Below are 26,171 nucleotides of genomic sequence, written 5' to 3' on the forward strand. Positions count from 1 at the left end.
GTCCTTACGGTTTTACCTTCTTCCACACTCTCGTATCTCCCAACGGCCATTGTCTCGCTCCGCATAAATCATGGATTTGATTCCGGGCCAGTGCAGCGCTCGGCCGCGTGACCTTTTTTTTTACCCATGCCCAGCCAACGTTGTCTTCGACGTTATCATCTGTTCTTAGTACTAGTACGCGATACCCCATGTCTTGCTTTCAAATATGTCAATTAGCTTGGAGAAGATGTCCGTGTCTTCATCTCATCTGTCCTACGTGGTCACTACATCTTCCTTTCTTGCCGCTCGCAATAAAACTTCATCCGGTGAGTTCCTATCGTGAGGGCTTGAGCCTGGTTGAGCCTGGTTTAGCAACAACCGCGCACTGACCAAGGCTACCAAATCGTCATCCCAACCTCTCCCCTTGTCTCACGTAATACTCCCCCTTGAGATTGGACCGCACGTAGGGCTAGGTCAAATTCAACAACCGCTCGTGAGTCTGCCTCGTCCATACCAAAGCTCTGGCCAGTACGCTTCGCACGCATTGATTACAGCCGTCGCGTTCAGATGTCCAAGCTGATGTCTCTCATCGACGATTCACTCAGCCCCGGATCGCCTAGTATCCGCTCCTACGCTACAAGGTGTGTAGCCTTATCCAACGGGATCAGCTGACAGCCTTCTATTGCTATCATCCTACAGGGATGGACAACTGTTGTCACATCTCCTGCTTCGAAGGTCGCAATTCATCAAAGCGTGCAATGCTCGCCCTGGAATTTAGACTTTGAGAGATCTAAGCATATCAGGCTCATCTCTAGGGAGAAATAGTATTGCAAAGTATCTGTTTGCAAGACTAGCAGATTGTGGACCGTCGTTGACGCCCTTCACCTGTGTAGTGGTGCGCAACCTTGTGCGAAAATGGCGTACTTGTATTCCACCCCAAGCCCATCTCGTATCCACTGCTCCACCCCCAGATCCCCCTCATCATCCCCCACTCAGCAACCGCTAGATCCTGGAGGATGATCGACGAGACGTGACGAATTCGGCAAGTCATCAACACTCTCTTTCCCAAATAAGTTTTCCCTTTGGTGTAGTAAACCAACTAATGAAATTTTGATATTTTTACAACTCGATGCACCCAAAGATCCGTGCGGCTGCTTACGCCAACTTTTCTTTATTTCACCCACCTTCCTCTTCCATGCAAAACTATTTTTGGGTAATGAGGACGCGCGCCGTGGTACGACCTTCTTGCAGTACGCGTCGTCACGTTGGGTGCTGTGGTAGGCTGGTATATGGTTTGGATGACAAGGCTTTCCAGAAGGGTGGGGAAGAGTTAGATTTGCCATGAGGTTTTTCTTTACAACGTGTTACTGGGATGGTGCGTTGGTGTGTTGACTAGTTTTCGCTCCGTCTCTTTCTTCCGAGTTCCTTCTCATGGAAGCTGTTTCAAGTCCAAAAACAATGAGTCAGGTATAGTGGAACTTGCTGCTTTGCTTTCGTCTTCCTTCAAGGTGCTTGTGCGTTCTTCTACTTTTGAGTTACTCGCTTGAGGTATGTATGCCGAGGCTTCGTCGGCTATGAGAGTGTAATCTGGGAAACTCTACAAGATTTGAAGCAACGTCATTGGCCCTGAATACGGTTTTAGTTCGTGCTCGCGTTGCATATCATGTTGCAACAGGTCAGAAAAGGGGGTGTTTCTCTAGCTTCATTGTGCAGTGCCTGAGGTCCGACAGGTGAAATGAGGGGTTCAGTTTGACTTTCGGATATAAGGCTGGGGAACTCGGTCAGAGTACGTGGTGGTATGGTTGTAAGAAGTCTTGGGAATCTTTCGAGGCCCGATTGTAGAGGTCGACAGGGATATTCTGGCCTCCGTAGCAACCCTACAAGGGCCGAATAGGCCAGTGAAAGCATGCTCATTCTGATGCCTGGAGGTCCGGGGACGTGTCCGAACAACTGTCCCGTTATCGCCGAGAGAGTGTAGCACGTGATGTGCCGTGCCTAGATGCCGCCAAGTTGCCTGTTCGCCGAGTCTCCTGCTCGCCGAGTAGTGCTTGAGGAGGATCTCCGAAACTAGTCTTGAAGTTGTGCTCCATGCATGCAGGTACGTGCATCCGGATAGGGCGGAAATCAACCTTTTCTGCCTCGGTAGAGAAATGACGACGAACAACAAGTAAAGTAAGTTTTAACTCATACAATCGAAGAAACCGCATATACTATCTACTTCGCCGTCCTGGTTTCACAACAGTTGTCACTCTGCATCATTTGTTGCATGGATATGGCGGACATATTGCGGGCATCGGGAGAAACGAGGAGCATCCGGTTACAGATTAGAGAGATCTTGCCACATTCCTACCGGATGTATACGCAGTAGTGCGTATGTGCCTATTACAAACCTGATATGCGCAGGCATTGTCCAGAACATCATGTTCGCGCCACTGAGTCGTGTTGTGACAGTACTAGTATGGATTTGCGCAAGCTTGGAAACATCCCGCTAAATGCTATTCTTTTTCTCCACCAAGCCAAGCTATTGTCACGGGCAAAATCAAGTATTAGCACCCGTAAAGGGGTTGTGAGTTTCAAATGCTTAGTTGGCAATCGGCTGCTTGGAAGTCAGATCAGTGCTGATCAATCTTAGCCCTACTTACTATTGCTTTACGCCCGTAAATCTCGCCGCAATTTTGTCAGCACAACGACCGGGCCGCTCGACAGAAGATCGCTTACAAGCGAGCTTGAAATCTGCTGCTGACGATGTCGTCTATTGCTAGAAGAAACAATTGTGATTGTTAATTGGCCAAGAAGCTGACATAAGTATGTGTTCCTAAATCAGAATAAGTAACAATTGTCACAGTTCCTGACCACGACACTTGAATGTCACTACACAGTGGGCGTATATGCATTAAATGATTTCAGACAATGCTAAAGAGGACATAGCGTGCAAAGCTCGGCCCACGTCGTTTGGGAATAGGCGCTTGAGGCCAACTTCGTATACATAAGCCCAAGTTGAGTGGGGATAGGGCTCGAGGGGTCTGCCCGTTTGCCAAGGTGTTGGATGTTTGATGGTTAGAAATCATTCATGATTGCAAAAAGCACTGGTGCTTTGGCAGTGTAACAAAGTTTCCCATTGTGATGCTACACGCTTACCTACCGTCGGGCTCCGTCAGTGTCATTGCGAGCGCTAGTGTCACTGGCCATGAAGCCTGGGCCGCTGTCATTTCTCAGCACCAATTCGCAATTCAAGTATCTTCCTGAGTCTAGGCAACGACAGTAGGAAGCTTAAGGAACGTCCAAGGCGACGAGGGTTTCAACAGTGATGATCGTGGCGTGAGGGACAAAGGTGCTGCTGGCTGCAGTTTATTTGCCCTATACTATAACCAAGTACTATGCAGTGGCTCTGTATGAAACAAAGATACCTCTCTCTGCGTGACAGCAGTTGAACCCATGAGGGGCACGAAACGCCACGCCGTCTGAGCCCCAGGGCCTTATTCGCAGACGTTGCCCCGAGATGACTGAGTCAGTTGGCCAACTACGAATGAGGGCTGGCGGTTGTTCTCCCGCACATGGGCTGTAGGGCTCAGTGCGCGGGCCAACCGTCACTAGCGCCCGTCGTTGTCAAGTTAGTGTGTTTAGGAATTTGATATACGCCGGCTTACTTCCGTTCTCCTTCTACAAAGACATGTTCGCTCCTAATGGGGTGCCGGTGATCAGTACCTGTTCAGTAAACTACGGCTCAGAAATCCAATCATTTGGTCCTGCCAATTCTCCGATCCATCCACTTCTGGGTGCAATTGCGAATTCAGACTCCGCTTGGCGGGCGCAAGTTGGCTCTCTTGCCCCTTCTGCCCGGGCACCTGAACCCCTCCCGCTCTATGCTATGTGTTTAGGAGCATCCAATCCGACTTTTTAAACTTTGCATACTTACGTATTGGCGTCAAGAGGCATGATCGATCGGCGGCTGGCGGAAGAGCCCGCATACACGTGAGCCGTCAGACATGAACTTCCCGTTGGCTATAAGGTAGCGGTGGCGTTCACCTTCATGGTTTTCGTTCCCCAGTGTTTCCCGCATTCCTTGTCGCGACTCTCCTATGGTTCACTCTCGGCTTGTCTCGTATTACTGGACCGTTTCCTTGGTCATTCCTTAAAAATGGAGATAATGCTCTCTCCTACCGGCACCTACTCCAGCACGGCTGTGCCACTGGAAGATCCACACCCCGAGGTTGAGCTGGCTCCCCCACACCAGTTTGAGCCAATCGTTATACCTCGTCAAATGTCTCCTTTGTCCTCTCCTCCTACTCCAGAAATCACCCGGTTACCCTCCGTCCGTTCCAAACTTGGTCACAGAGCCAGAGCAGATAGCGTTGCGACTGATGCTTGTGCCAAACGCGAATCCTATAACCTGACTGGCACGACATTTCTCATCACCAATGATGGAAGGACTTTGAAGCTACCAGTTGCTTCAGAAAGCAATGCTGACCCTCTCAACTGGAGCGACCTAAAGACTGCCGGGGCTTTTTTTGCCATCGTTTTTTACTCCGCTGTCTGTTTGACCGCTGCCCAGGCGCCAGCTGTGATGTTGGACAGTATCCAGAACACTTTCAAACATGAGGTTAGGAGGATCGGTCTGTCTCACATGAATACTTTACTAACAAATTTCGCAGAACATAGCGCCATGGCTGATCAAAGCCCTCGTTACCGGCCCTCCTCTTTTCATGGGTATTGGATGTTTTGTTTGGGTGCCACTCTCCATCGGCTTAGGCCGTCGACCAACAGTCTTGATCGCCACCATGATTGTGCTGATTGCTACACTCGGGGCATCTCAGGCACGATCTTTCGCTCAACTAGTCGTTGCCTCTTGTTTTATCGGTCTTAGTGAAGGAGTGGGTCTTTGTCTGGTCAGTGATTCATCTCAACGACCACGAGGACTTCTTACTGACAATACCAGGCATTCCTCATCGTCATTGATCTGACCTACATCAACCAGAGGCCGCGAGCAATTTCGTTCATGTGGTGCGTCGCAGGCTGTTTCGGCACATCGGGCGTTGCACTGGCTCCAGTCATCGCAAATTACGGACGGGATTGGCGCCAGTTCTACTATTTCTGGACTATACCTGTTGTCCTCTCACTTATCGTTACCTTCGCGCTCTACCCCGAGACGTACTTCAAGCGACCAACAGTAGCCTTCAACGGCCTCATACTGATGCAAAGTGCGACCGAGAAACTAACAATCTACCAAGACCGCGAGGTTGACTCAAGCATCTATCGCGATCTTCCCGAATACCCAGTCCGTAAAGGGTTCGCCGGTTTCCGTGATCGCGTTGGTCTCTCACGATCCCCCTTTGCATCGTGGAGTTCGGCAGGTCGCTGCTATCTCCAGATGGCTTATTGTGCATGCAATCCCTTACTCTTCTGGGTCTTTGTCGCATCCGGCTTCAACTCAGCAAGCATGATATTCATTGGCGCAACAAACAGTCGCATACTCACCTCTCCTCCTTACAATCTGTCGCCTGAGGTTGTCGGTACGGTTTATGCCGCATCTGGGGTGGGAGCACTGATTGGACTTCCTGTGTGTTGGATCGTTATCTGCAATGGTCTCAAGCGACTCTCACAGCGCAATCACGGTGTCCTGGAGGCCGAGCACTACCTCATCGCCTATGTCCTGCCAATCATCGTCGGCGCTTTGAGCTCTCTCGTTTATGGTCTTGCCGTCAAGTTCCAATGGCATTGGATGTTTCTCTACCTGGCCTATGGAGGTCACGGCTTCTCTCTCGTTACTTTAATGACTGCAAACACACTTTGGGTTGCGGAAGCTTTCCCGCGGTGGGCCGCTCCGGCGCTTGCTATGGTTATTGGAGGCTGTTATTTCATCTCTTTTGCATTGAGCTTTGCTCTTATCCCTTGGGTTGAGGCCCATGGCTATCTATGGGTTGGTGTTGAACTCATGATTTTCCAGATTCTCGGTGGGCTGGTTGCGCTGCCCGTCGCATTTTGGGGCAAGGGTATGCGACAAGCTATTGCAGGGAGATGGTCTGAAGACCGCAGTGGGGCCTTGCGTCCACTCTGAAAGTTTCTGTTATAGCCCACTAGATAGGCGATTCAACATATCCTATCCACAACTAATGTTGATGTAATATATAATCCGTGAAAGTTGCTGAAGTGGTGTGCAACTTTAGCTTTATACCACCCAATCTGCTCACACGAGCACCTCACATACCAAATGCCATAAAAATACAGCTAGATGGATGTCTGGAGATTGTGAAGTGGCCTAATAGTTGACGAATAAATTTATAGTCTATTTGATTCTATTTTGCATCACATCCAACATCCAAATTCCATCCTTCCGAATGCCTCTCTTCCTTCCCGACAGTCAGCTAGTACTTTGTCTCTTTTCGCACAAGCGGCTTCAGTCCAGGCAGCGCGACAACGATGATGGAGAGTGTCATCTCTACCATGCTCAAAGGATCTATCAAAAGACATGTCAGTCACTCTGCTTGAGATTGAAGACGGGAGTTCGGATATGACTGTACTTACAAACGAGGTTCTCCTGTCCGGTACCAACTTTAAGGCAGACGAAACGCACGATACCGGATGCAATAGTCAAAGCACCCAAGGCGAAGGTAAGAGCAACGCCCGTCGAAGACCTTAGCACTCCCTTGGCCAAAAGGACAACAGGGACAGCGTAAACAACAAGGTAACACGCCAGGTTGAGCGTGAAGTTGAGTATGAATGGCTCTGGCGCATAGAAGACAGAGCACGCGCCCTCCTCTTGAGACCATTGTTCAGAGACAGGGACACCGCAAAAGAAGGTATCGTCAAAGAGAATGGTGACATAGCACGCGACCACAAATGCTGTAATAGCGAAAAGCATCTTGCGCAGTCCAGGATGACCAGCCAGGTTGAAGAACGCCCAGTAGAACGCGAGCATGCTCAATTTGGGGAACCCCATACCGACATCGTAGAAGTAGTTTGAAGCAAACGAGATCTAGCAGGAAACCAGCGTTAGTCGTGTACAACTGGGTTCTCGCGGCAAAGGATGGAACTGACCTTTGATAGTTTCTCAGATGTCTCGTATGCGTCCAAGACGCCCATGCGGAATGTGAGCGTGTCACATATGATCAGGCCCAGGGCTACCAGCGCCGACACGATAAGCAGATAGTCGGACAAGTCGAGGCGCGAATGTAACCGGACCAAGCGCGTGTAAATGCGTAGAGCAACGAAGATGTAAGCGAAGATTAACAGGATCCATTCTGAGATCTAAAAAACCATTCCATCCCGTCAGCCTATGCAGAACGTACATGTATGTGATATTATAACTTTAGGGAGAAACTCACCATGCAATCTTGCCCGGTAATGCGATGTGCCATTGTTGCTCGCGTGCGTAGTGTGACGAGAATCGCGTCACAAAGTTGAAAAGGCGAAAAGACCCAATGAAGAAGAGAGAAAAGGCGGTTCGCTCGCTTCAGAAAGTTGTGAACAAACAAAACCCTTCTACATGAGCATTTGTATACAAGGCAGGCAACATTATCAATGTTTGCAGGGGGGGCACAGGATAGATTGCACACCAGCGCACGTCTCGCAACGACAAGACCTTGGGTCGTATGTTGGAGGGGAGGGGCGACTACACCACCTATCACGAGAGGGTGCAGACCGGATATTAGGCCTCAATAGCGTTTGAAGGAATGATGGGACACGTTCCATTGCATGCATGCGCGCGGAAAGGGGGGACTTTGGGAATGGGAGACGGTTTTGAAGCCGCGAAGGAATGGACCGGTCCCAACAGCAGCCCATGTTTGGCTCGTCGGCTGAACCGTTGGCCTGGGTTTTTTGATACTGCTATCCAGACTCAAGGCGGGAATAGCCTGATGCTATATGGGCCATTTTTCATCCATAGTATTTTTCCAGCCATCGTCTTCGATGGTACAGGCTGCCGTGTGATACATCAGCGTCAGTCGCAGTCATCATTGTTTGCCATGTGTAGTAAGGGTTGGACATCTGCTCTTGATTGTGATTTGGCATGGAACCGGTGGCTTAATTTGCCAGACAAAGTGCAATATAAGCGAAGCGTTCTGCCAATGCTGATCCACCCCACAGCATGCTTGCGGCACGGTTCGAAGCCAAGGTGAATGAAGATGTCTGGAAAGGTGGAGCCAGCGGCGCTCAGGGCTCGCTTGGAGCAACTCCCCGTGAGGCGCGGGCGCTCGGCCGCCAACGCGGACCGCCATGTGAACATGGATGAAAGAGCGCCATCATGCCAATGGCTACGCGCTCACCAAGGCCGAATCCTGAATTCCCATGGCTAGTAATTATTAATAAGGAAAATCTACTGAGACTGCTGTACTGTAACTACATTAATGGGACCCTGCCTCGATCCTTCAGTCTCATACCACCTCGGTCGGCCCCCCGTACTGGCTGAAAATCCTGTCGGGCGGCCAGCCCCGGGATAATTCTTCATGGCAATTTTCCAACAGGTTCGCTGTCTTCGTCCTGCGACCGCGAAAACTGCACACTGACCCGCCGCGTCTCGTAAATGACATCCTTCCTCCCAAGACTATTCAGCTCCACCTCGCTTCCAGACTCCTCGTCGCTATGTATGCGAACGGTGTGTTTTCCTCTTCTGGAAGGACGCATAAAACCCTGCGAGCCACTGGCAGGTGTCCGTTGGCCATAGGTCGTGCGCGAATCCGATGTGCGTGATTTTTTGTGGAAGGAGAAGAAGCCACCGCGCCGAAGGAATGATCTCATGGATGGTAGCGATACTACGATGATGGCAATGGCCAACTCAGCCATTGAAAGTACGACTGCAGATGTGTTAGTGCTGGTGACCTCTTTGCGGCTCTGCTACGCCCAGAATATGACGACATACAAACGTTGGTCCAGGCATAAATGACCTCTATTGTCACAAATCGAACAACACTCATTGATATGGTGACAGCTCCGAGGCAAAATGTGACGATAAGACCCCAGATCTGTCGGCGCTGGAGTTGCAATGAGTGAAGAAGTGGGAACGGCAATCCAAAAACTGTCTCTTGGTCAGATAATCGCTGAGAATATAGTGAAAACATCGAGAGCATACTCAACACATCGGACACGATATTCATGCTCCAGTCGATCCTGAACACCGTTTTTGAAGTGAAGGTGTTGCATGCACCTTCTTCTAGAGACCAGTTCACTGACACTTCAGAGCCGCACCAGAAGGTATCTAGAAAGAATGTTGTGATCATGGCGCTTCCCGTGAATACCGCCACTGCATAGAGCGCTTTTCGCAACCATGGCATTGTCGGCGGGATCAGACGAAAGTATAATGCGAGGATGGCTAGTTTTGGCAAGTAGATTCCGGTATCATAGAAAGCATTGCCAGCAAATTGTACCTGTTGTAAAGGACATCAGTTCATCAATACCCCATGAGCAGCCAGATTAGACTCCTTACTTTCTTGAGGGCAATAGCGCGAGCATCTGACATTTCCACTTCGTCCTCAGACATGCCTCCCCATTCGTACGTCAAGACATCGGTTGCGAAGAGCCCGATGGCGTCGAGTATTGATGCGACCAGGAAGCAATCACTTAGGGTAAGAGATTGCCGCTGCACGAGTCGTGGAATAAGACGACCAGACGCTACGAATGTAGAGAGACCTAATAACATAGCCTCAATGGGCTTTGTACATGAGAGTTAGAAAGAATATCATACCGCACCGCCTCTTTGGCATTGCCATAATGGAACACTCACAACAACAGCTTCTGAAGCAACTCCACCCGCCATTATGTCAATGGAGTCTTGAAATCCAAGACTGAACGAAAAGTATAAAAAAAAACTAGTGATGAAGATCCAGCCGCATGTCCAGGCGCTTCACCTTTCTTTTCATTATGTTCACTGCATATGAAAAAAACCCGACCGTAGGGTACTACCAGATTGTGCCAGCCCGTACCGAAATGGCCCGCTGCCTGCTGGGCGCCTGTGCCTGGCTCATGCAATGGCAGTGTAGGCCTCATCTTACGCAAACCATATTGATCGGAAATAATGCGCCAGTCGTAGCCTAGCTCTGTGTTGTATGCAGACGCGGGGTTTGTCCGTCCAATAGGGTGATGTGAGGCTATATGAGGGACGCAGGGATTGGTTCTAGAGGCTAGATGGAACGAAGAATTGCGGCATAATCCGGTCTCATCTACCCATGGAAGAAGTTTGCCGCTGGACTTTTCCATATGTTAGGCCTTCTGCTGTGGAGGAGCGCATGTCGTCTAAGCGGGAGGAAACCAATCCCGCTCCGCGCTACCTAGGTGGCTGAATGCTGTGCAACTCCATCTCTGCAGAAGGGAAATTCTCTTACGTATGAACCTTTTCGTGTCGAAATGCTACATATAGATACATCCATGTTTGTATAGAAAGAGGTGGCCGCGAAATGAGCGCAACAGTGGAGTAATGTTGAGATCGTGCTCGGGCCAGACGATGAACACGCTGTGGCTTTGTTAGATATACCCCCTAGTACGGCAGAAATACCAACTAGAAACAGAGATTTCAAGCAGTTATCTTGATTCCACCAATATCAGGCTTGACAAGAGTTCCCAATGATGGTAAGGGGGATGCGATACAAGAGCCAAGGACGGATTGGCTGTCAAGAGACGGGATCACATCGAAGGGACCAAAGTAACCGAGTTTCATACCCTCGGGGTATCTGCGACATGTTGCGCCCACATGTTCGCACCCTCGGCTTGATGGAGAAAAGTTGATTGCGCAATAGTACATAGGCCACGATCTGCGTTGCACAGGGGAGAGCTGAGGAATGACGTAATGTCAGACCCTGACAGCCCTCTTCTCCACCAAGTCCACGACACCCGCCAACCACCATCCACCACACATCGCCTTCTGCAAATCCTATCGCAAACAAGCAATGGCGCCGTCTAGAATCCAGATAGAAGCCGTTACCAGTGAGGCCAAGCCCTGCAGCGCGATGTGGGAATGCGCTAGGAACCGGTTTTGCGTACCTGCGCAAGGCCTGGTAGACTAGTGACGGCATAAGGCGTCTGGGGAGATAGTGAAGAGCGGTACGTTTACGACATATATCCGCACAATGAGCGCCTTTTGAAGCCCCGCACATTGAGTGGAGTCTGTTCACGTACGACCGTAGCCATCTTCAATATCAACTATTGTCGAAAAGATTTTCAATCCGGTCTTCATCGAAGCCAACAAGCGATACAGCCATGCCATCCTCCGTATCAGAGCAAACGACCAATTACTACACGCCCAGCAATAAGAAAGAGAGGGGAAGAAATGACAGCAGCTCGGCGGGGTCTTATATCCCTACCAAACCACCACCGAGTCGGACACCTTCAACACGCATAGCCCACCCAGCGCGACCACCACGCCAACATGGGCAAACTGCAAACTCGGTACCAACCAATTCACGCCCTCAGAGACCGGGTATTGAGCGCCGCCGCACCACAGCACGCACACGCTACATCGACATGCTGCTCGGCCTCGATTCCGTCTCCCCACTGCACAACCTGCTCTGTTCAGCATTCGTCTGGCTCCTACTTGCTGGCTACATTGTCTTCCCCGCGACATTTACCAAACTCCAACGCACCGACGCAAAGCCCGGGGACAATGACTTCAGTGCCGCGGCTCTGAAAACCGTGCGCAACATTCCTCTGCTGTACGTCGCGGCCTTTGCGTGTGGCATTGGCGTCGCGGGGTGCTTGTGGCTGTGGTGGCAACATCGCAAGAACTACGTGTGGGTGATTCATAGGATTTTCCTGCCTGCGCTGCTGAATAGCATTGCGGGTCTTATTTCGACCATTGTGAATGTGTATTCTGCGCAGGACGGGCAGTATAGTGTTACTGCTCGTGTGACGATTGTGGTTACAGCGGCATGCAGTGTCGTTGCTGCTGCGCTGTTCTTGGTATACAACACCATCATGCTGGGCATCGTAAGAAGGAGACATGAAAGGGAGATTGCGGCCGTTGAAAAGGAACAGGCAAGACGTGATGGCAGTCGTGACGAAGCAGTTTGAAATTGGCCTTTTCTCTTTCTTGCAAGATGCAGCAGTGCTAACATTGTTCCAACCCCATCTTATCTTTAATAAAAACAACCTCCCAAACCCCATATCCCTATGTGATAATGAAATGAAGAAAAAAAAAGGAGAACATGTTGCCTTAGCAGCCCAAACCCCATTCACAACTCATCCCTCCCCTCCCTCGCCTTAACCACCATCGCCTCAACCGTAAACCGCACCTCCTTGTCCCCCAAACTCTCATGCCTAACCTTACCAACCACCTTCCCATCCCCAAGCTCATTACTATACCTTTCAAGCCCCTCAAACACACCCTCACACTCCTTCCCCTGCTCCTCCTCCACATCCTCCACCCAAAGCGGCAGCAAGGGATAAATCGCTCCCGGGGCAAAAAACACCAAATCATCCTGCACACTAAAATGGCGCTGCAGCGTTTCTTTCTTGAGCCACTCGCGCACTTTGTAAGGCACGTCGGTCATGTGCATGGCGATGAGCTCGCGGCCTACGCCGTGCACGTCGATGCCGTCCCAGGACCCCGCGTAGAGTTGTTTGTTGTAGAAGACTTTGAGTTGGGGGGCTTGCTCGGCGAGGTCTGGGTAGAGTTCGTTGAGTTTGTAGATTTTGGCGGTGTAGCTGGAGGTGGAGCGGCAGTGCTGCGTGTAGGGGGTGAGGCTCGTGTCGTTCCATTTTGCGGTCCACAGGGCGCCGACTGGGGTGGGTTCGTCGGCAGGTGGGGTGGAGGAATCTGAGGAGGCGGAGGTGGTGGCAGAGAGGAGGAGGGGGGAGAGGAGGGGGAGGAGGAAACGCATTTTTTTTCGATCTTTTCGTCGTTTGGATAGGGTTGAGGTGTCGCTCTTTTTCTTTCTCCTGGTGTTTTTCTGGGGAAAAAAGTGTATACAAATACTCCACGTCAACGAGAAACGGCTTCAAACTCTAAGTAAAAGAACGCGTTCAGATATGACTCGAAACTCTGCGGTCAAAAAAAGAGAGAGAAGAATTGTCAGTAACTTTCTTACTTTCTCCAGGAGACTTTTCTCCAAACTCCGCGCCCATCTTATACGAATAAAAGATACTATACGTCTTCTGCAACAGTTAATGCCATTCTGTCCTCTTCTCGCACACCATAATTAAGACCGAACAAAAAGTGCGTCCCATGACGTTTCGCGATTCCGCCTCACCATCCCGCTTTCCATATTAACCGGCAAGGATGCTCGCCGACGCCGTCACCAGCGCGAATTAGATTAAAAGAACACGGTACATCAAGAAAACATGGCATGCGACGGTTTTTTCTCGGTACTTGCTTGGCCGAAGCCTGCGCGCACGTGTCTTGTGGACGTTGTGTGGTTCCGGGTTATTAGCTGTGGGTATTTGGGATGGGGATTGCGGTGGGGAGTGTTTTGCGGGGATGGGGGATGGAGGAGAGTCATGTGTGAGCGGCGGGGTCTTATTGCATGGCAGGCTAGAGCGGATTTGTCCGACTTCATATACTACATACGCCAGTCACAGCAGGGTTTCGCTGGTCTGCATTCTAGTAAGCATTGGCGGGCAAAGACACAAGTATATGTAGTTAGATTATTGCAGTGAGGTCATATTTCTTTGCGCAGGGGAAATAGTCTATAAATCCTAGATATAGAGTGGAAATTATGATAATGCAAAAACCATCCCAAAGTCGTTGATCGTCAATGCCTGAGAGAAGAACCATGCATCAGTGGACGTAAGTGCTCGCTCTACACATACCTGAAATCCGTCATTGCCGTTCGTCAGCCTCTAAACTCCTCGTAATATGCCGCTGGTATCGTGATTCATTCATCATCAACACGTCGAGAAAGACCAAATTTCATCTTCCATCTCCAAAACACCCACCTACGACTCCCCTCCATTCTCCAGCGCCTGCCTCCTCTTCTCCGCCAACTCCCTCCTCTTCCTCTGCTCGCTCCCTGCATGCGAAATCGCCATGACCATATTAAACACAAACGTGCCGACGAAAATCACAACCACAAACGCCAAGATAACAAGCACACTAATCATGCTGAAGACGACAAACACAAACGCTGCTTGGACGAATGCTTGATCGTTTTCGAGCGAAACGGGCGATGTGGATGGAAGCGAGAAACTAACTTCCATGGCCGATAGCACGACGGAGAAGAAAACGAAGACGATAAGGACCCAGGAGAATTTCCGCTGGAAGAAGATGACGTAGCGGTTGTAGCCCCATCTATCCAAAAACTTCCCATTAGCAAAACCCTCTTCCACAAAGAATCAAAAACGGGAGGGGGGAAAGGGGAAATACATACAGATACCCCCTCACAAAATGCGTATGCGCATATCTTACCCGATACGTCGTATTGATCCTACCGAGCCTCAAATCCCCAAACTGATACCTCTTATTCACCTGATGCAGCGTGTCAATATCCACATGGGCGATGAAATCGCTAACAAAGGCCTTCCACCAATGCCAAGTTACAAACGTCGGAAGTAAGGAATTCTCATGCGCGATCTTGAGGTCAAGAGGTGTAGTAACTAGCCAGACGTAGCTAACGAGGAAACCGGCAGCGCTTTTCCAGAGCCAACCTTGTTCGCGTTTGCCATCGTCAGAGGAGGGGCAGGAGTCGTGGGTGCAGATCCAGTCGGTCCAGAATTTGTGGCAGAGGATCCATTCAGGGAGGGGCTTGATGAGGAGTTTTGAGCTGAATTTTAGGAGGTGCAGGTCCATTTGTTGGGTCTGGATGACTTGCATGCCGAGCATTGTGTAGCGGTGCAGAGGACGGGCACGCATGGGACGGCCGGCCATCCAGAGGTGGCCATGAATGCGGTTTAGGCGAGCGAGGTCGAGATCAAAGGCGAGGAAAGCTGGGATTTCATACTCGGGCCTGATGATGTGGTCGCTTTTCCCGGTTATGGTAGGGAGGGAGTCAAGAGCTGATAAGGGCCGGTTGGTGGATGATTGGAGAAAAGATTGTGTGTTGTTGAGAGGAGTGGTTTCATTCTGACTCAAGGTCCCAGCTGTTGATTCAGTATTATCCGCATCTGCATTGGAGTTTGGTGGAATGGGCTGTGGAGAGAAGGGAGGCTTGAGCATGTAGCTCTCGTGATTTGTTTGAATTGGCGTCTTTTCAGCCATATTTTCCTTTGGCAAGAACCAGGGAAAATCAGATAGAGCGCTGGACCATATATAAGGTTGTCGCGGGCTGCGAGTGTGGCAGTGTCACGATGCTCTTACACGTGCAAGCATACCAGGCACACGACGACATGGGATGGCGGGAGCTAAGGGGTATGCGGGCTGGGCGGGGGGCCAAAAAGCGCCTGAGGCGGAGTCTTGGTGGCACAGTCGATGCAACTACGCATATCGCAACGTGTGATTGGACAAGAACCTGTATGGACTCGGAGGGCTAAGCCACTTCATGGAGGAGGCTGGTGACCTTTGCATGGAGATGGTGTTGGCTGTGAAAATGTCTCAATTCTGTTGAAACTTCAAACAATAATAATTATTCAGCCTCAGGAGTAACTAAGGCCACATAGGGATACCAACGCCTCCGTCTAATGCAGTTTTGGATATCAGTTTTTTTTAGTCCCATTTTGTCTCTCATCCGCATGTCATGTCTGTGTCGTAAGCCCACACTTATTTGCAGTAGTTTGCAGGGAAGCTGCCCTTCTGCCCATGAACCTCGCCCTCCCACCAGTCCTGTGAGCTCTGCGTCTTCTTGATGACTCTAATCCGGTCACCTTCCCTAAACGACAAATCACCAGGTGTAAGGCTATCGAAGTCGTACATGGCCGTCACGTACTCGGACTGGAAAGAGCCTATCTTCTTTGGCGGAGGTGGCGGCGGCTTCTTCTTTCCAGCCGCAGGATTGGGAGAGGTTGGATATCCACCTGGGGTTGAGCCATTAGAAGCGGCTGACGGGATCTTATTGAAGTAACCATCACCATTGGTGCCATTCGAATACGAGGAAGCCTGGGATGTAGATGACAGACGCCGGCCGTACATGTCCCCACCAGCGCTCAGATGGGGCGAGCCAGAGATTTTGGGTTTTGTAGCACTGAGCGAACTGTATGAAGGTTTGCTGGCTAGGCTGATGGGTGGAGGAGCGCCTTCCGATGTTGAAGACAGAGAAGGTGGGGGCCGCGCCGGTCTCCCGGCGCTGCTGATTGTAGGTATGCTGTCATTGCTACTAGCTCTCCGGCTGGGCAGCACCTTGTTCCTAATTCCCAGGCCTGTCACAGTGTCTCCCTTGTCTGGCAATCGCATAGGCATGTGAACTGCTTTTCCTGACTTGAGCAAGCCAAAGTTTGTCTCCATCTCTGTGCGCAGTGGTGTAAAGCTTGCGTCCCATACGGGTATTACCTCTTCGGGCTCAGGCGGGGGGTCCGGGTAGCCTTGCTCGTTCGAGTATTGATGTAGTACAGTGTACAAGTTTCCAATCAGGTTATTTTGTAACACAATCTGGTTGGCGAGAAGGTGGGGTAGGATGGAAAAGGTGGCAGCATTGAGGCGCGGGAGACGCTCACGGAGATTCTCGTCAGCGAGGTGGTAGGCATGGGTAGAGCGCTCAAGGTCGACTTCGTGTTTAGCAAGCGCACTGTTCTCGCGCTCAGAGCGTGTCTTTTTGTTCTGTAGGGTTTCGCAGCGGCTCTTGTAGCGTTCGTAATCGACCTGAGTAAAGAATGAGCGTGACGACGGACAAGCTGGTGCAAAACATGGCGAACCTTTGCGTCTTCGCGCTTCTTGATGGCCTTCTCCATGGGCTTCAAGGCATCACGGGCAAGCTTAGCAGGCACGACAAGTTTCCTGTCAATGTCCTTGACCTCTTCCATCATGTCCGTCTTGAGTTCGGAGAAGGCTTCATGGAGGCCGTGGACACGCTCCAAGACATCAGCCGGAGTTTCGACATGGACATGTGTGCTGGAGCCGCCTTCGCCGCCGAGAGGCTTGAAGATGGTGTAGAGCTGCTCGACCGAGGACAGCTGGTGGTTGAGAATGTTTGTCCAGGCGTCTCTCCATTGCTTTGCGGAGGCTTCAAGCTAAAAAGGGGTTGTTAGTCGACTAGGACGTAGGCGATAGTAGACAGTAAAGTAACAGCGCGTTGTTTGTCAACGGCAAGGACAAAGCCAATGCCAGGGAGGGCATGTCTCGCGACGACCCCACATGTCCAGAGCAGATCATGGCTTGAGGCGACAAGCCACAATGGAACGCACCTTTTCCAACATGACCTTGGAGTCTTCAAAGTCCTTGAGCATGGCCTCGACGTCGGCCTCATTGGGCGTACGCGTCAAGAAGCGGCCCGTGATTCTCTGCATGCGCTGCATCTTGAAGGAGTAGGGGGCAAGCAATTGCAGGCGAAGGTATTAGGTAGAGAAGAAGACAATGCTAACGCTGCAAGTAGCAGACACTGGCGTTAAGCAATGGGCGATGGGCAATTCGCAGATTGGCTAGCGGTGGCTGTGCCCGTGAGGCGGCGGATTGGGTTGGGCATGGATGAAGGAGAGGGAGAGCACAGGCGGCGGCCCCGCGAGTGGATTGCGTTGCTTTGCATGCCCTCAGCTCGTCAGCCCAGTCAGCGCCAGGCACCGCAGACGTGGCATGACTGAAGTGGAGAAAGACACAGCTCCTGACGTATCGCCGGGTGTCTCGGCGGTGAATGTACTCTACGACTATTCCGTCTACTTGCGTACGCACACACACACCCGGCACAGTAAGCCGCGCCAAGGCACGCACGTGATGACGCGGAAGAGTCTCGTAGCACGCGTCGCGCCTCCTTCACTCTGCCCACCAGCCCCGCGCCCGCACCCATGCATCCCACAAATCCGCCCACCACCCGTCTCCCCAGACTGCCCGTGCCATGACGGCCCCTCTGCGCAATACCCAGCACGCCTCCGCCATTGCTGCCATCCAGGCCTCCCAAAGCACCGCGCCCGTCGCCGAGTTCCGCTGTCTCTTCACCCACGATGTCCGCCGCAAGCAGAAGCGCTGGCAGGATGGCTTCCTCAAGTTCCATACCTTCAACAACCGTGTCATGGTCTACGACCAGGCCCGCAACTTTCTCGGCGACACCTACTACAAGGACAGCGATGAGCTGCACGAGGGCGACGAGCTGAACCTGAACAATGGCGCTCTTGTCGAGGTTTCAGAGCCGGTGGGTGTCACGCACACGGATCTGGCCGCTGTCCTGGGCAGGAAGGCCAAGGACCTGCCACCCGCTCCGAATCCGCCTTCCCAGACAAAGCCCTACCAACGCCCATTGTCAGTGGCCCCACCAACCGCGCAGAAGGCTGCCTCGCAACTGCGCCACAAATCCCTCAATACGCTGCTCGGGACGCCAAAGGGGCCCATTGGCAAGGCACAGCCCATAAAGTCACCATACGACGCTCGCAAGGAAAAGGAAAAGGAAAATGAGTTGGCTGGGGAGCGGGCTGCAAAGAGACAGAAGACGACTCAGGCGCCCGCAAGCTGGCGAGCGTCTAGTCCCGCACAGGAAGAGAATGTCGAGCCAAAAGAAGCATCGCCTAGACCAACAAAGGCTGTAGCTGCACGCAAAGCTCGACAGCCAGCGAAATTCATACCCCCTACGGCTACCGTCATTACAATAGAAGACGAACCCGAGCCCGAGCCTCACCCGGCCATGTTCTCCGATATCACACTACCGGGTACGCCACCTCGAGTTACCGATAAGATAGAAGAGTCCAGGGCTGCTAAAACAATTCTACCTCCTCAACCTCCTGTACAGACTCCAAGAATTCCAAAGAGCAAGATGCCGTTACCTGGTGTACGGGCTCTGGAGACACCCAGGCAGCCAGCTCCACCTTCCTCGCCTCCAGTGAGCGCCTCAAATCGCTTGTCTAACATCGAGTTTGCATTGCAACCAGTTCAAGTACGACGCAAAGAACCGTCCCCACCACCACCGCCCTCGTCGCCTCCGGCTCGCAAGGCACGATGCCTTCGACTGTCCACTGGAGTAAAGCGTGGGAAGTTGTTGTGCCAGGCTCTACCAGCAGAAAATACAAAGGCCGATAGTGGGTCTAGAGTAACTGGCACCAAGGTCAGGCGGGCAGCTTCCCGTACAGCGGATGAGCAGTCATTGCCTTTCATTGCACAGGGAGACGATGGTTCCATCTCAGCCAAAAGACCGCCAAAGAACAAGCGAATTCTGACAAATGTGGATCACGGCGCGACAAAGAGAGCAAGAGTCTCCAAGTCTCCATCCCTACCGTCGCCCAGTCTCCAGGAAGATCCAGAAATCATCCATGGTCTTATGGATCAGCAGTTGTTAGTTGCTTCATCACCTATACGCCCTGGTTCAGCATCTTCACGTGCCGTCGATAGTATCTCGGAATCTAAACATACTGCAGACAAAACGGCCAGCAACATGACCGTTCAAACAAACACTCTTGAGCCTGTAGCTACTAAATCGAAAATATCATCCACTAATGAGACAACTGCAAAAAGACCTACGAAAAAGGCACAGAAGCCCAAAGTGGCACCAAAGGTTCCGTCTCCTGTACCACCGGACCCAGTGATCCCGGCATCGAGAGACGTGTCTCCAGCACATACGGAAGTTTCCGACGCACAATCACGAACCTCAGCAACATCTTCTCGCAAAGTACCGCTCTCCACGGGTGGCATACTCAAGAAGACTGCTCCTCGTACCAAAAAGCCATCAGCTTTGACAAGTCCCACGCAAAACGCTCTGCCGCTACCAGCTCATGGTGAACCCGTGTTGCTCTCACCGCGCCCCTCACGAACCAACAAAAAAGCGCCTTTGATGAGTACCACTGAGCTCGCTGGACTCCTTCAAAAGCCCAAGAACCTCGCCAAAGTACTCGCAGATCCTATTGAGGATGGGGGAGAAACGAACCAAGCAGGCAAGTCGCCGAACCGTACCTTCCGACGTGTTCGAAGTGAGAACGATGCACCAATTCCTAGTATCTCGGAAGAATGGGAAAGGCTCAATCTACCTAAGCCTAGCAGCCCCACTACAGATACTGCCAATGAGCCCACAGTGACGAGTACAGTTGCCGTAGAGAAGAAAAAGAAAAAGGATAGCGGGCTAGGCGCACTTATCAAGAAAACAGATCCCCGACGTAAGTTCAAAAGAACGCAGAGTTTGCAAGTAGATACAAAGGTGCCGCCGCCAGCTGCTGAGGAAGAAGTCGAGTTGCCGAGCCCTGTTGTGGATTTGGATGTTGGACCCTGGAGCACAGAAGCAGGCGATCTTTTCGACTGGAGACCGCCGGGGGGGCATTGAAGAGTTGATATGAGGGCACGTAGTTACGAATGTATGACGTTGATATCCTTGGCCAAAAATCAACTTGTTTTTTGACACTGCAACGGTTGTTGCCAAAGCCATGTTTCCGCACAGAACAGATTTGACCACAGGTGATGCAACACTTCAAACCTATGTCTGCATGTGAGAGTCCAAGAACTCCAGCATGGAAAGTTTGCCTTGTAGCCGTGTATTCCTCTTCAATATTCCACCGTGCTGAGATAGAATTCCAAATGGCTTTCATACATTCCACGCCATCACAATGCTTCGTCTTTGTTTGATTTTTAACAAAGTTGTGGTAAACACAACACCAAATCCGGCCATTAGCGACACAAAGACTTGTGTGAATGCACTGAACAAAGACCCAAAGCGCCACTTGTATCTTCAACAACCACGACTTGAGTGCCGATTTGAATCATCTCATGCCATCTACTTTACCAAAACAAAATTTTTTTACACGCTGCTATGGCTGTAAACATTGAAGCACAATATGCTGCACAGCAAATCGACTTTGCCACACTAGAGCAGATTTACATTCCTAGAACACTGGAAGTAGGCTGGATCCACTCTATCCAAAGTGAAGGAGGTCATGGCGAGGACTTTCGTCTGTTTGTGATCGGTCACAAGCTCAAGCATTGGCAGCGAACAGGAAGTAAGTTCAATTACACACTTAGCGAAGCACATCGCTCACATATATACTTAGCTATACCGTCGGAAAAGAAGGTCATTCACGCATGGGGAAATACTGATGCCATCAGCCGAGAGCCATTTATTGTGATTGCAGAAAGCGAACCAGATCCACGTTTACACCGAACAAATTTCGAAAACCATGCAGCTCTGCTCACATATGCCGACAAACACGTCCGTCAGGAGGAGCACAATGACTTTAGAGCTTTTGTATATGGATGCCGGGTCACAGATATTCGACTACGAGCCGGTACGTTCTAGCAATCATCCACTTTCCCTGTTCCAACGCGGGTACTGACCTCAAAAACAGAATTACAAGCCCAAACCCTCATCAATAGATGGAAGGATAGAACTCCTGCTGAGCACACCCATTACATAACCCGTGGAAGACAATTCTACGAGAGACACGTCGTACAGTTCCCACATCTCCGTCCTGCAGGCGCCGGCGACCATCTGTACACCAGGGACCCAATCCCAAAAGCCACAATGTCAGACATCGCCTTCGTAAACCTACACGACCCACGACCAGCTAACGAGCCCAAAAAACCCGCCGGCTCGCGCTGGGTCTTCGAGCGAACGCTCATGCAAGTGCCAGAGGCGACATTCGGTGACTACCAGACCCAGCGCATTGTGCATCTGTTCGTGCTCGTGTCTGCAGATCATATCATCTTAAAGGTAAGTACAATACACACAAGTTGCATGTGAAGTAGAAAAACAAGGACTGACAACACACACCAGCGAATGGTTGTCAAGATAACCGGCTCACTGACAACCCGCGACGTCGAGAAAAATCTCAACCGCGAATACGACAAGGCGCATAAGAAGCTCTCTGACGTACCTTGCCCGCATATCCTCAAAGCGTACGGGTCAGCTATTCGTCGAAGAACCAGCTCACCGCAGCTCGGCTATATCTTCATGGAGTACGCTGAGCATGGTGATCTGGGGGATTATCTGGCGAAACATGCGGTTGTGAATCCGGGGTGAGTTTCCCCCTTTTTTTTTTCTTTCTCCTCTCTTTACTATCAATTGTTTATTGGATTATGCTAAATCTTTTAACAGTAAACAACTCCCCGAACCCTTCTTATGGCTCGTATTTCGCGCAATGGCTGAAGCCGTGTTCGTCATGGCGCTGGGAAGACCAGTGCCTAAGCACCTACCGTTGGATAGTTACGGGGAGGGCTTGAATCTGAAGCCTGTTGAAGGATGGAAGCCCATCATAAGTAAGTATCCACCCATTTATTTCCAGTCGATTTCCCTCATATGCGAAGACGTAGCACTAATCTCTCATCCTCGCTACTGCTAGACCCAGATATCAAAACCTACAACATAGTCTTCGCAGCACCACAGCCAGACTACTACCCTGCCTATCCAACCCCCAAAATGATTGATTTCGGCCTCTGTTTCAACGACGACTGCTTCTTTGAGAATCCACAGTACAAGGCGCTCGGTGTCGGTACTAACGGGTTTGGTCCACCGGTAAGTTCTCCACCCACACATGTAATAACCTCGCAGCTAACGCAACCCAAGGAACACGACTACAAAAACTTCCCAGACTACCGCAACCAACCCATCGACATCGCCTCTGAAATCTTCAACGTCGGCCTCATCATGCTCAACATGATGGAACCCTGGGTCTCGCGCGGCATGACCAGCACCGAGCACTCCCAACTCGGCTTCGAGCACCATGAAAACTATTCCTACAGCTACTCTAGCCGCCTCGAAGAGTTGGTGTTCCGCTGCTTGGAATTTCCCCGGCGCAAGCGACCCGCGCTCACCGAGGTGCTGTACTTCACGCATGTGGGGGTGAGGGAGTGGGAGAATGCATATGGGAGTGTTAATAAGACTAAGGAGAATTTGCTGGGGTTTGCGAAGGTGGAGGTGGATGGGGTGGAGGAGGAGGTCGCGGTGGGAAAGGTGGCGCCGAGACGGTGGAAGGGGATGAGGGAGAGGAGGGAGAAGGTGGCGGGGCGGGGGTGTGTGTTGATGAGGAAGGCGGAGGAGGCGGGGGTTTTGGAGGGTGAGAGGGCGGCGAAGAGAGTGCGGTTTGTGTCGGGGGCTTGATGGACTCAGTGTCAAGTGAGATGATGTGTTGGGTACTTGCTAAGTGCTAATGTACCGTACCTTAGAGTTGTGATGACATGGCTAGTCGGTCATTTAGCTCTTTTACTTGCGATATCATACAGCAACGTTTGTTTTTTGACAGCAAAAGTCAGTTTAGAGTTTTTTCTTTGGTTGCGGAGCACGGGACGGGACGCCTTTTTTTTGCTTATTATTGAGCAATTGTCCGATACTACTCGGATCTAATAAGAAAGCGGACATATAGATAAAATCGATAAATGTCTCCACAGACCCACCCCCAAGCGTGCGATAAGCGAGCGCCTTTTTAAGGACAGGGAACATCACGGTATATCCCGAATTGTGTAAAGGGAAAGTCTATAATATTCTTGAAATATGCACATGTTGGAAATGTGTATGTAAAGATTAATGTATTAGTAGCGATGGTAAGGGGGTGTGAGCTTTTATCAACGAACGACTATCTTTACTATCTAAGCCTTGGAGTTCTTAGCATCCGCAATGATGACATCCGAAGCCTTCTCCGAGATCATGTAAATGGAGATGACAGGGAAGGTACCAGGGATCTTGGGGAAAATAGAGGCATCAACGACACGGAGACTCTCGATACCGCGAACCTTGAAGTTGGAGTCGAGGACAGCCATCTCGTCACCATCGGAACCAATGGGGCATGTACAAGAGGCATGGTGGCCCCAGGCCTGGTACTTGGCGAACTCCTTCAACTCATCGTCGGTCTGAACGGATGGGCCGGGCCAGACTTCCTCGAACTTGCCGTCGAGAGGGATGAGGCTCTTGAAGACGTTGCGACTGTACTTCATTCCCTCGACAACGGCTTGGAGGTCCTCGTCACCGCCAACAGCAAAGTTGCGCTTGCGGATCTCGGGAACGTCCTGAGGATCAGCGCTGCGCAGAGTGACGGTACCAGCATTGTTGCGAGACTCGGCCTTGAGAGTGAGCCAGGTCCAGTGGTCCTGACCCTTGGTGGCGTTCTTGAAGAAGTCGGGGTAATAGCCGTTGAAATAAGCAGGCCACCCAGCAACGAGCATATCGGCGTTGCCATGGATGGAGCCACTGGACCTCAGGGTAATGGCCAAAGCAACACCGTTGGTAGCGTAGACACCCTTTCCGATACCCAGAGGAAGGTTTTCCCACTTCTCAAGGCACTTGTCGTAGCCCTCGAGGAAAGTGCAGCCGTTGAGGAGAGAGATCTTGGTTGGGGCCTGGCCGGTAACGGGGACTTCGTAGCGATCCTGGAGGTTGGTACCTACACCTGGAAGATCCTTGACGACCTCGATTCCAAACTTCTCGAGCTCTTCCCTGGGTCCAACACCAGAAAGCTTCAAGAGCTGGGGGGTGTTGAAAGCGCCAGCAGAGATGATGACCTCTCGGGTAGCAGTGACAGCGCCCTTGGTGCCCTTGCCAGTAGCACGTCCAGACTGACGTCTAGGGTCTGCGCCGTAGAGGGACCTTCCAGTCAAAAAGTTGACACCAGTAGCCTTGGGCTTGCCATCGGCGGTTTGGTTGAACCTGATGCTGGTGACAAGAGTATTGAGCTGAATGTCGAGATGGTACTTGCGGCTGCCGTCGGAGTTCTTCGCCTCGAGGACCTGGCGGAGGAAGTCGACTGGTCCGGCACGCTTGTAGCTAGGAATGTTCATGGTCAGAGGAACCTGCCACAAGCCCTCTTGCGAATCGCGGTTGGGGCTGGGGTTGTTGGGGTCACGGAGCAGCACCTGAGTCAAGCCAGTAACGGTAGTCAAGAGCGACGAAAGAAGGGACTTGCCCAAGCCGGTAGCGGCGGCCAAGACAAGAGAGACGACCTTGAGATCTTGGGCAATCAACGTCAAGTCGGTCAGTGAAGTCTCGAGCCAGCCAGTGAATCCGTGGCCAACAATGCTGCTAGGCAGGTAGCGTGACCTCTCGAGACGGACAAAGTAATTACGCATCTTCTCTGGGTCCCAGGAATCATCGCCAGTGAGTTCTTGGATGTTCCTCCAATCACTTTTGTAGGGATACATGGCAATAAGGGCATTGTGTCCTGTACAACCGCCCAGGGATCCGACACGGGGGTATAAAATGCCCAGTGGCTTCGCACCAGCAGGGGGGGTAGCGCCGGTGTAACGAGAACCATCAGGAAGTTCGTAGGTGAGCTTGGTGTCCCTCCTCATCTCTTCCTCGTCATCAAAGTGCTTGACAAAATAGTCCCACCTCATAGGCTCATACTCGGTTGCAACAGCATGCAATGCTGGGACATTGTACTCCGTCGAGTTCGTTTGGTCGTCTCCAGCGTCTAGCAAAAGGACCTTGTGGCCAGCAAGAGCCAGCCTAGCCGCGAGGGGTGAACCACCAGCACCAGAGCCAACAATGACATATTCATAGTCTTGTAGAGTAGTGGTGTCGGTAATGTTGGTAGCACGCTTTACGTTGGCGCCGCCATAAGGGGTGTGCTGGGCACCATCGCTGTTGTTGTAGTGAGCACATGTGACTAAGTCATGTGTGGGTATAAGGATAGGGAAGCATACATGATACGAGCACCCGCAAAGGAAGTAATTAATGAAAGGACGGTAAGAGCCTTGATGACAATCATGGTTATAGTACCTTATGTGCAAAATTAAGTAAAAAGAATGACTGGGGGAAAAAACGAAGGTTGATATGCACACCACAGTGGCAAAGAAAGTGTGTAGGGAAGTTAGAAAAAGGCAAGTCGTCCTCACGATTTATCCTAGCATGCGGTTCACCTGACGCAGCCACTTCGTCCTGCCGGCAGAGAAAGTCGTCCGCACCGTGATTGGGATCACCGACTAACTATCCCCTTCTGCGCCCAAGATTTGCTAAAAAGACGGTCTCTAGCCAAACATGTCGACCTTCGCTTTTCCAAACCTAGTAAGAAGGGTCAATCTCGCAGTAGCGCAATCCAGAGGCATCCGTGGGATGCCCCACGCTTCGTGGTTGCAGCACTAGTGGCAGCCCTGTCTGCGGTGCCACGAGTCAGTCTGGCCAATTTATTCACACAAAGGGAAATGGTCGTTGATGCTAGGCTGCATTTCCTCTAGGCAGGAGAGTCGAGGGACCGCGCGTCAAACGTGCTAGGATTCGGGCCGCCCAAGACGTTGGACGAAACCTTGAGGGGGCCGTCCCGATGGCCATGACTCGACGCTCTTCTTCCCAGACCAGTGC

At 51.3% G+C, this 26,171-nt stretch overlaps 10 protein-coding genes across 10 annotated transcripts; 4 read left to right on the forward strand and 6 right to left on the reverse strand.

Annotated features, from left to right (window-relative positions):
* Positions 1–4,117: 4,117 nt before the first annotated feature.
* COCVIDRAFT_19986 (hypothetical protein) lies at positions 4,118–6,034 on the forward strand (the record flags this gene model as incomplete). Its single annotated transcript, XM_014696331.1, has 3 exons — positions 4,118–4,579; positions 4,632–4,865; positions 4,916–6,034. 3 exons carry the CDS (start codon positions 4,118–4,120, stop codon positions 6,032–6,034), a joined length of 1,815 nt encoding a protein of 604 aa, XP_014551817.1.
* Positions 6,035–6,341: 307 nt separating this feature from the next.
* On the reverse strand, positions 6,342–7,334 carry COCVIDRAFT_30701 (hypothetical protein; the record flags this gene model as incomplete). Its single annotated transcript, XM_014696347.1, has 4 exons — positions 6,342–6,433; positions 6,502–6,952; positions 7,015–7,224; positions 7,302–7,334. 4 exons carry the CDS (start codon positions 7,332–7,334, stop codon positions 6,342–6,344), a joined length of 786 nt encoding a protein of 261 aa, XP_014551833.1.
* A 1,084-nt stretch (positions 7,335–8,418) lies between these two features.
* COCVIDRAFT_111880 (hypothetical protein) lies at positions 8,419–9,727 on the reverse strand (the record flags this gene model as incomplete). The annotated part of the gene is made up of 5 exons (XM_014696348.1): positions 8,419–8,768; positions 8,834–8,989; positions 9,044–9,338; positions 9,398–9,622; positions 9,695–9,727. 5 exons carry the CDS (start codon positions 9,725–9,727, stop codon positions 8,419–8,421), a joined length of 1,059 nt encoding a protein of 352 aa, XP_014551834.1.
* A 1,544-nt stretch (positions 9,728–11,271) lies between these two features.
* On the forward strand, positions 11,272–11,961 carry COCVIDRAFT_70316 (hypothetical protein; the record flags this gene model as incomplete). Its single annotated transcript, XM_014696349.1, has 1 exon — positions 11,272–11,961. A coding segment is annotated over one exon (690 nt), but the record flags the coding sequence as incomplete, so codon positions are not given.
* Positions 11,962–12,134: 173 nt separating this feature from the next.
* Positions 12,135–12,782, reverse strand: COCVIDRAFT_30704 (hypothetical protein; the record flags this gene model as incomplete). Its single annotated transcript, XM_014696350.1, has 1 exon — positions 12,135–12,782. One exon carries the CDS (start codon positions 12,780–12,782, stop codon positions 12,135–12,137), a length of 648 nt encoding a protein of 215 aa, XP_014551836.1.
* A 1,054-nt stretch (positions 12,783–13,836) lies between these two features.
* Positions 13,837–15,052, reverse strand: COCVIDRAFT_111884 (hypothetical protein; the record flags this gene model as incomplete). Its single annotated transcript, XM_014696351.1, has 2 exons — positions 13,837–14,188; positions 14,268–15,052. The coding sequence occupies 2 exons, from the start codon at positions 15,050–15,052 to the stop codon at positions 13,837–13,839; spliced, it is 1,137 nt and encodes a 378-aa protein (XP_014551837.1).
* Positions 15,053–15,592: 540 nt separating this feature from the next.
* COCVIDRAFT_30706 (hypothetical protein) lies at positions 15,593–17,280 on the reverse strand (the record flags this gene model as incomplete). Its single annotated transcript, XM_014696352.1, has 3 exons — positions 15,593–16,627; positions 16,681–16,995; positions 17,170–17,280. The coding sequence occupies 3 exons, from the start codon at positions 17,278–17,280 to the stop codon at positions 15,593–15,595; spliced, it is 1,461 nt and encodes a 486-aa protein (XP_014551838.1).
* Positions 17,281–17,813: 533 nt separating this feature from the next.
* On the forward strand, positions 17,814–20,216 carry COCVIDRAFT_30707 (hypothetical protein; the record flags this gene model as incomplete). The annotated part of the gene is made up of 1 exon (XM_014696353.1): positions 17,814–20,216. The coding sequence occupies one exon, from the start codon at positions 17,814–17,816 to the stop codon at positions 20,214–20,216; it is 2,403 nt and encodes an 800-aa protein (XP_014551839.1).
* Positions 20,217–20,699: 483 nt separating this feature from the next.
* On the forward strand, positions 20,700–22,982 carry COCVIDRAFT_111898 (hypothetical protein; the record flags this gene model as incomplete). Its single annotated transcript, XM_014696354.1, has 7 exons — positions 20,700–20,886; positions 20,938–21,171; positions 21,232–21,596; positions 21,660–21,901; positions 21,981–22,141; positions 22,225–22,397; positions 22,449–22,982. 7 exons carry the CDS (start codon positions 20,700–20,702, stop codon positions 22,980–22,982), a joined length of 1,896 nt encoding a protein of 631 aa, XP_014551840.1.
* Positions 22,983–23,467: 485 nt separating this feature from the next.
* Positions 23,468–25,581, reverse strand: COCVIDRAFT_111867 (GMC oxidoreductase; the record flags this gene model as incomplete). The annotated part of the gene is made up of 2 exons (XM_014696355.1): positions 23,468–25,454; positions 25,517–25,581. 2 exons carry the CDS (start codon positions 25,579–25,581, stop codon positions 23,468–23,470), a joined length of 2,052 nt encoding a protein of 683 aa, XP_014551841.1.
* Between the last annotated feature and the right edge of the window lie 590 nt (positions 25,582–26,171).

This window comes from Bipolaris victoriae (genome assembly GCF_000527765.1).
Source record: "Bipolaris victoriae FI3 unplaced genomic scaffold scaffold_126, whole genome shotgun sequence".
Classification (NCBI taxonomy): domain Eukaryota; kingdom Fungi; phylum Ascomycota; class Dothideomycetes; order Pleosporales; family Pleosporaceae; genus Bipolaris; species Bipolaris victoriae.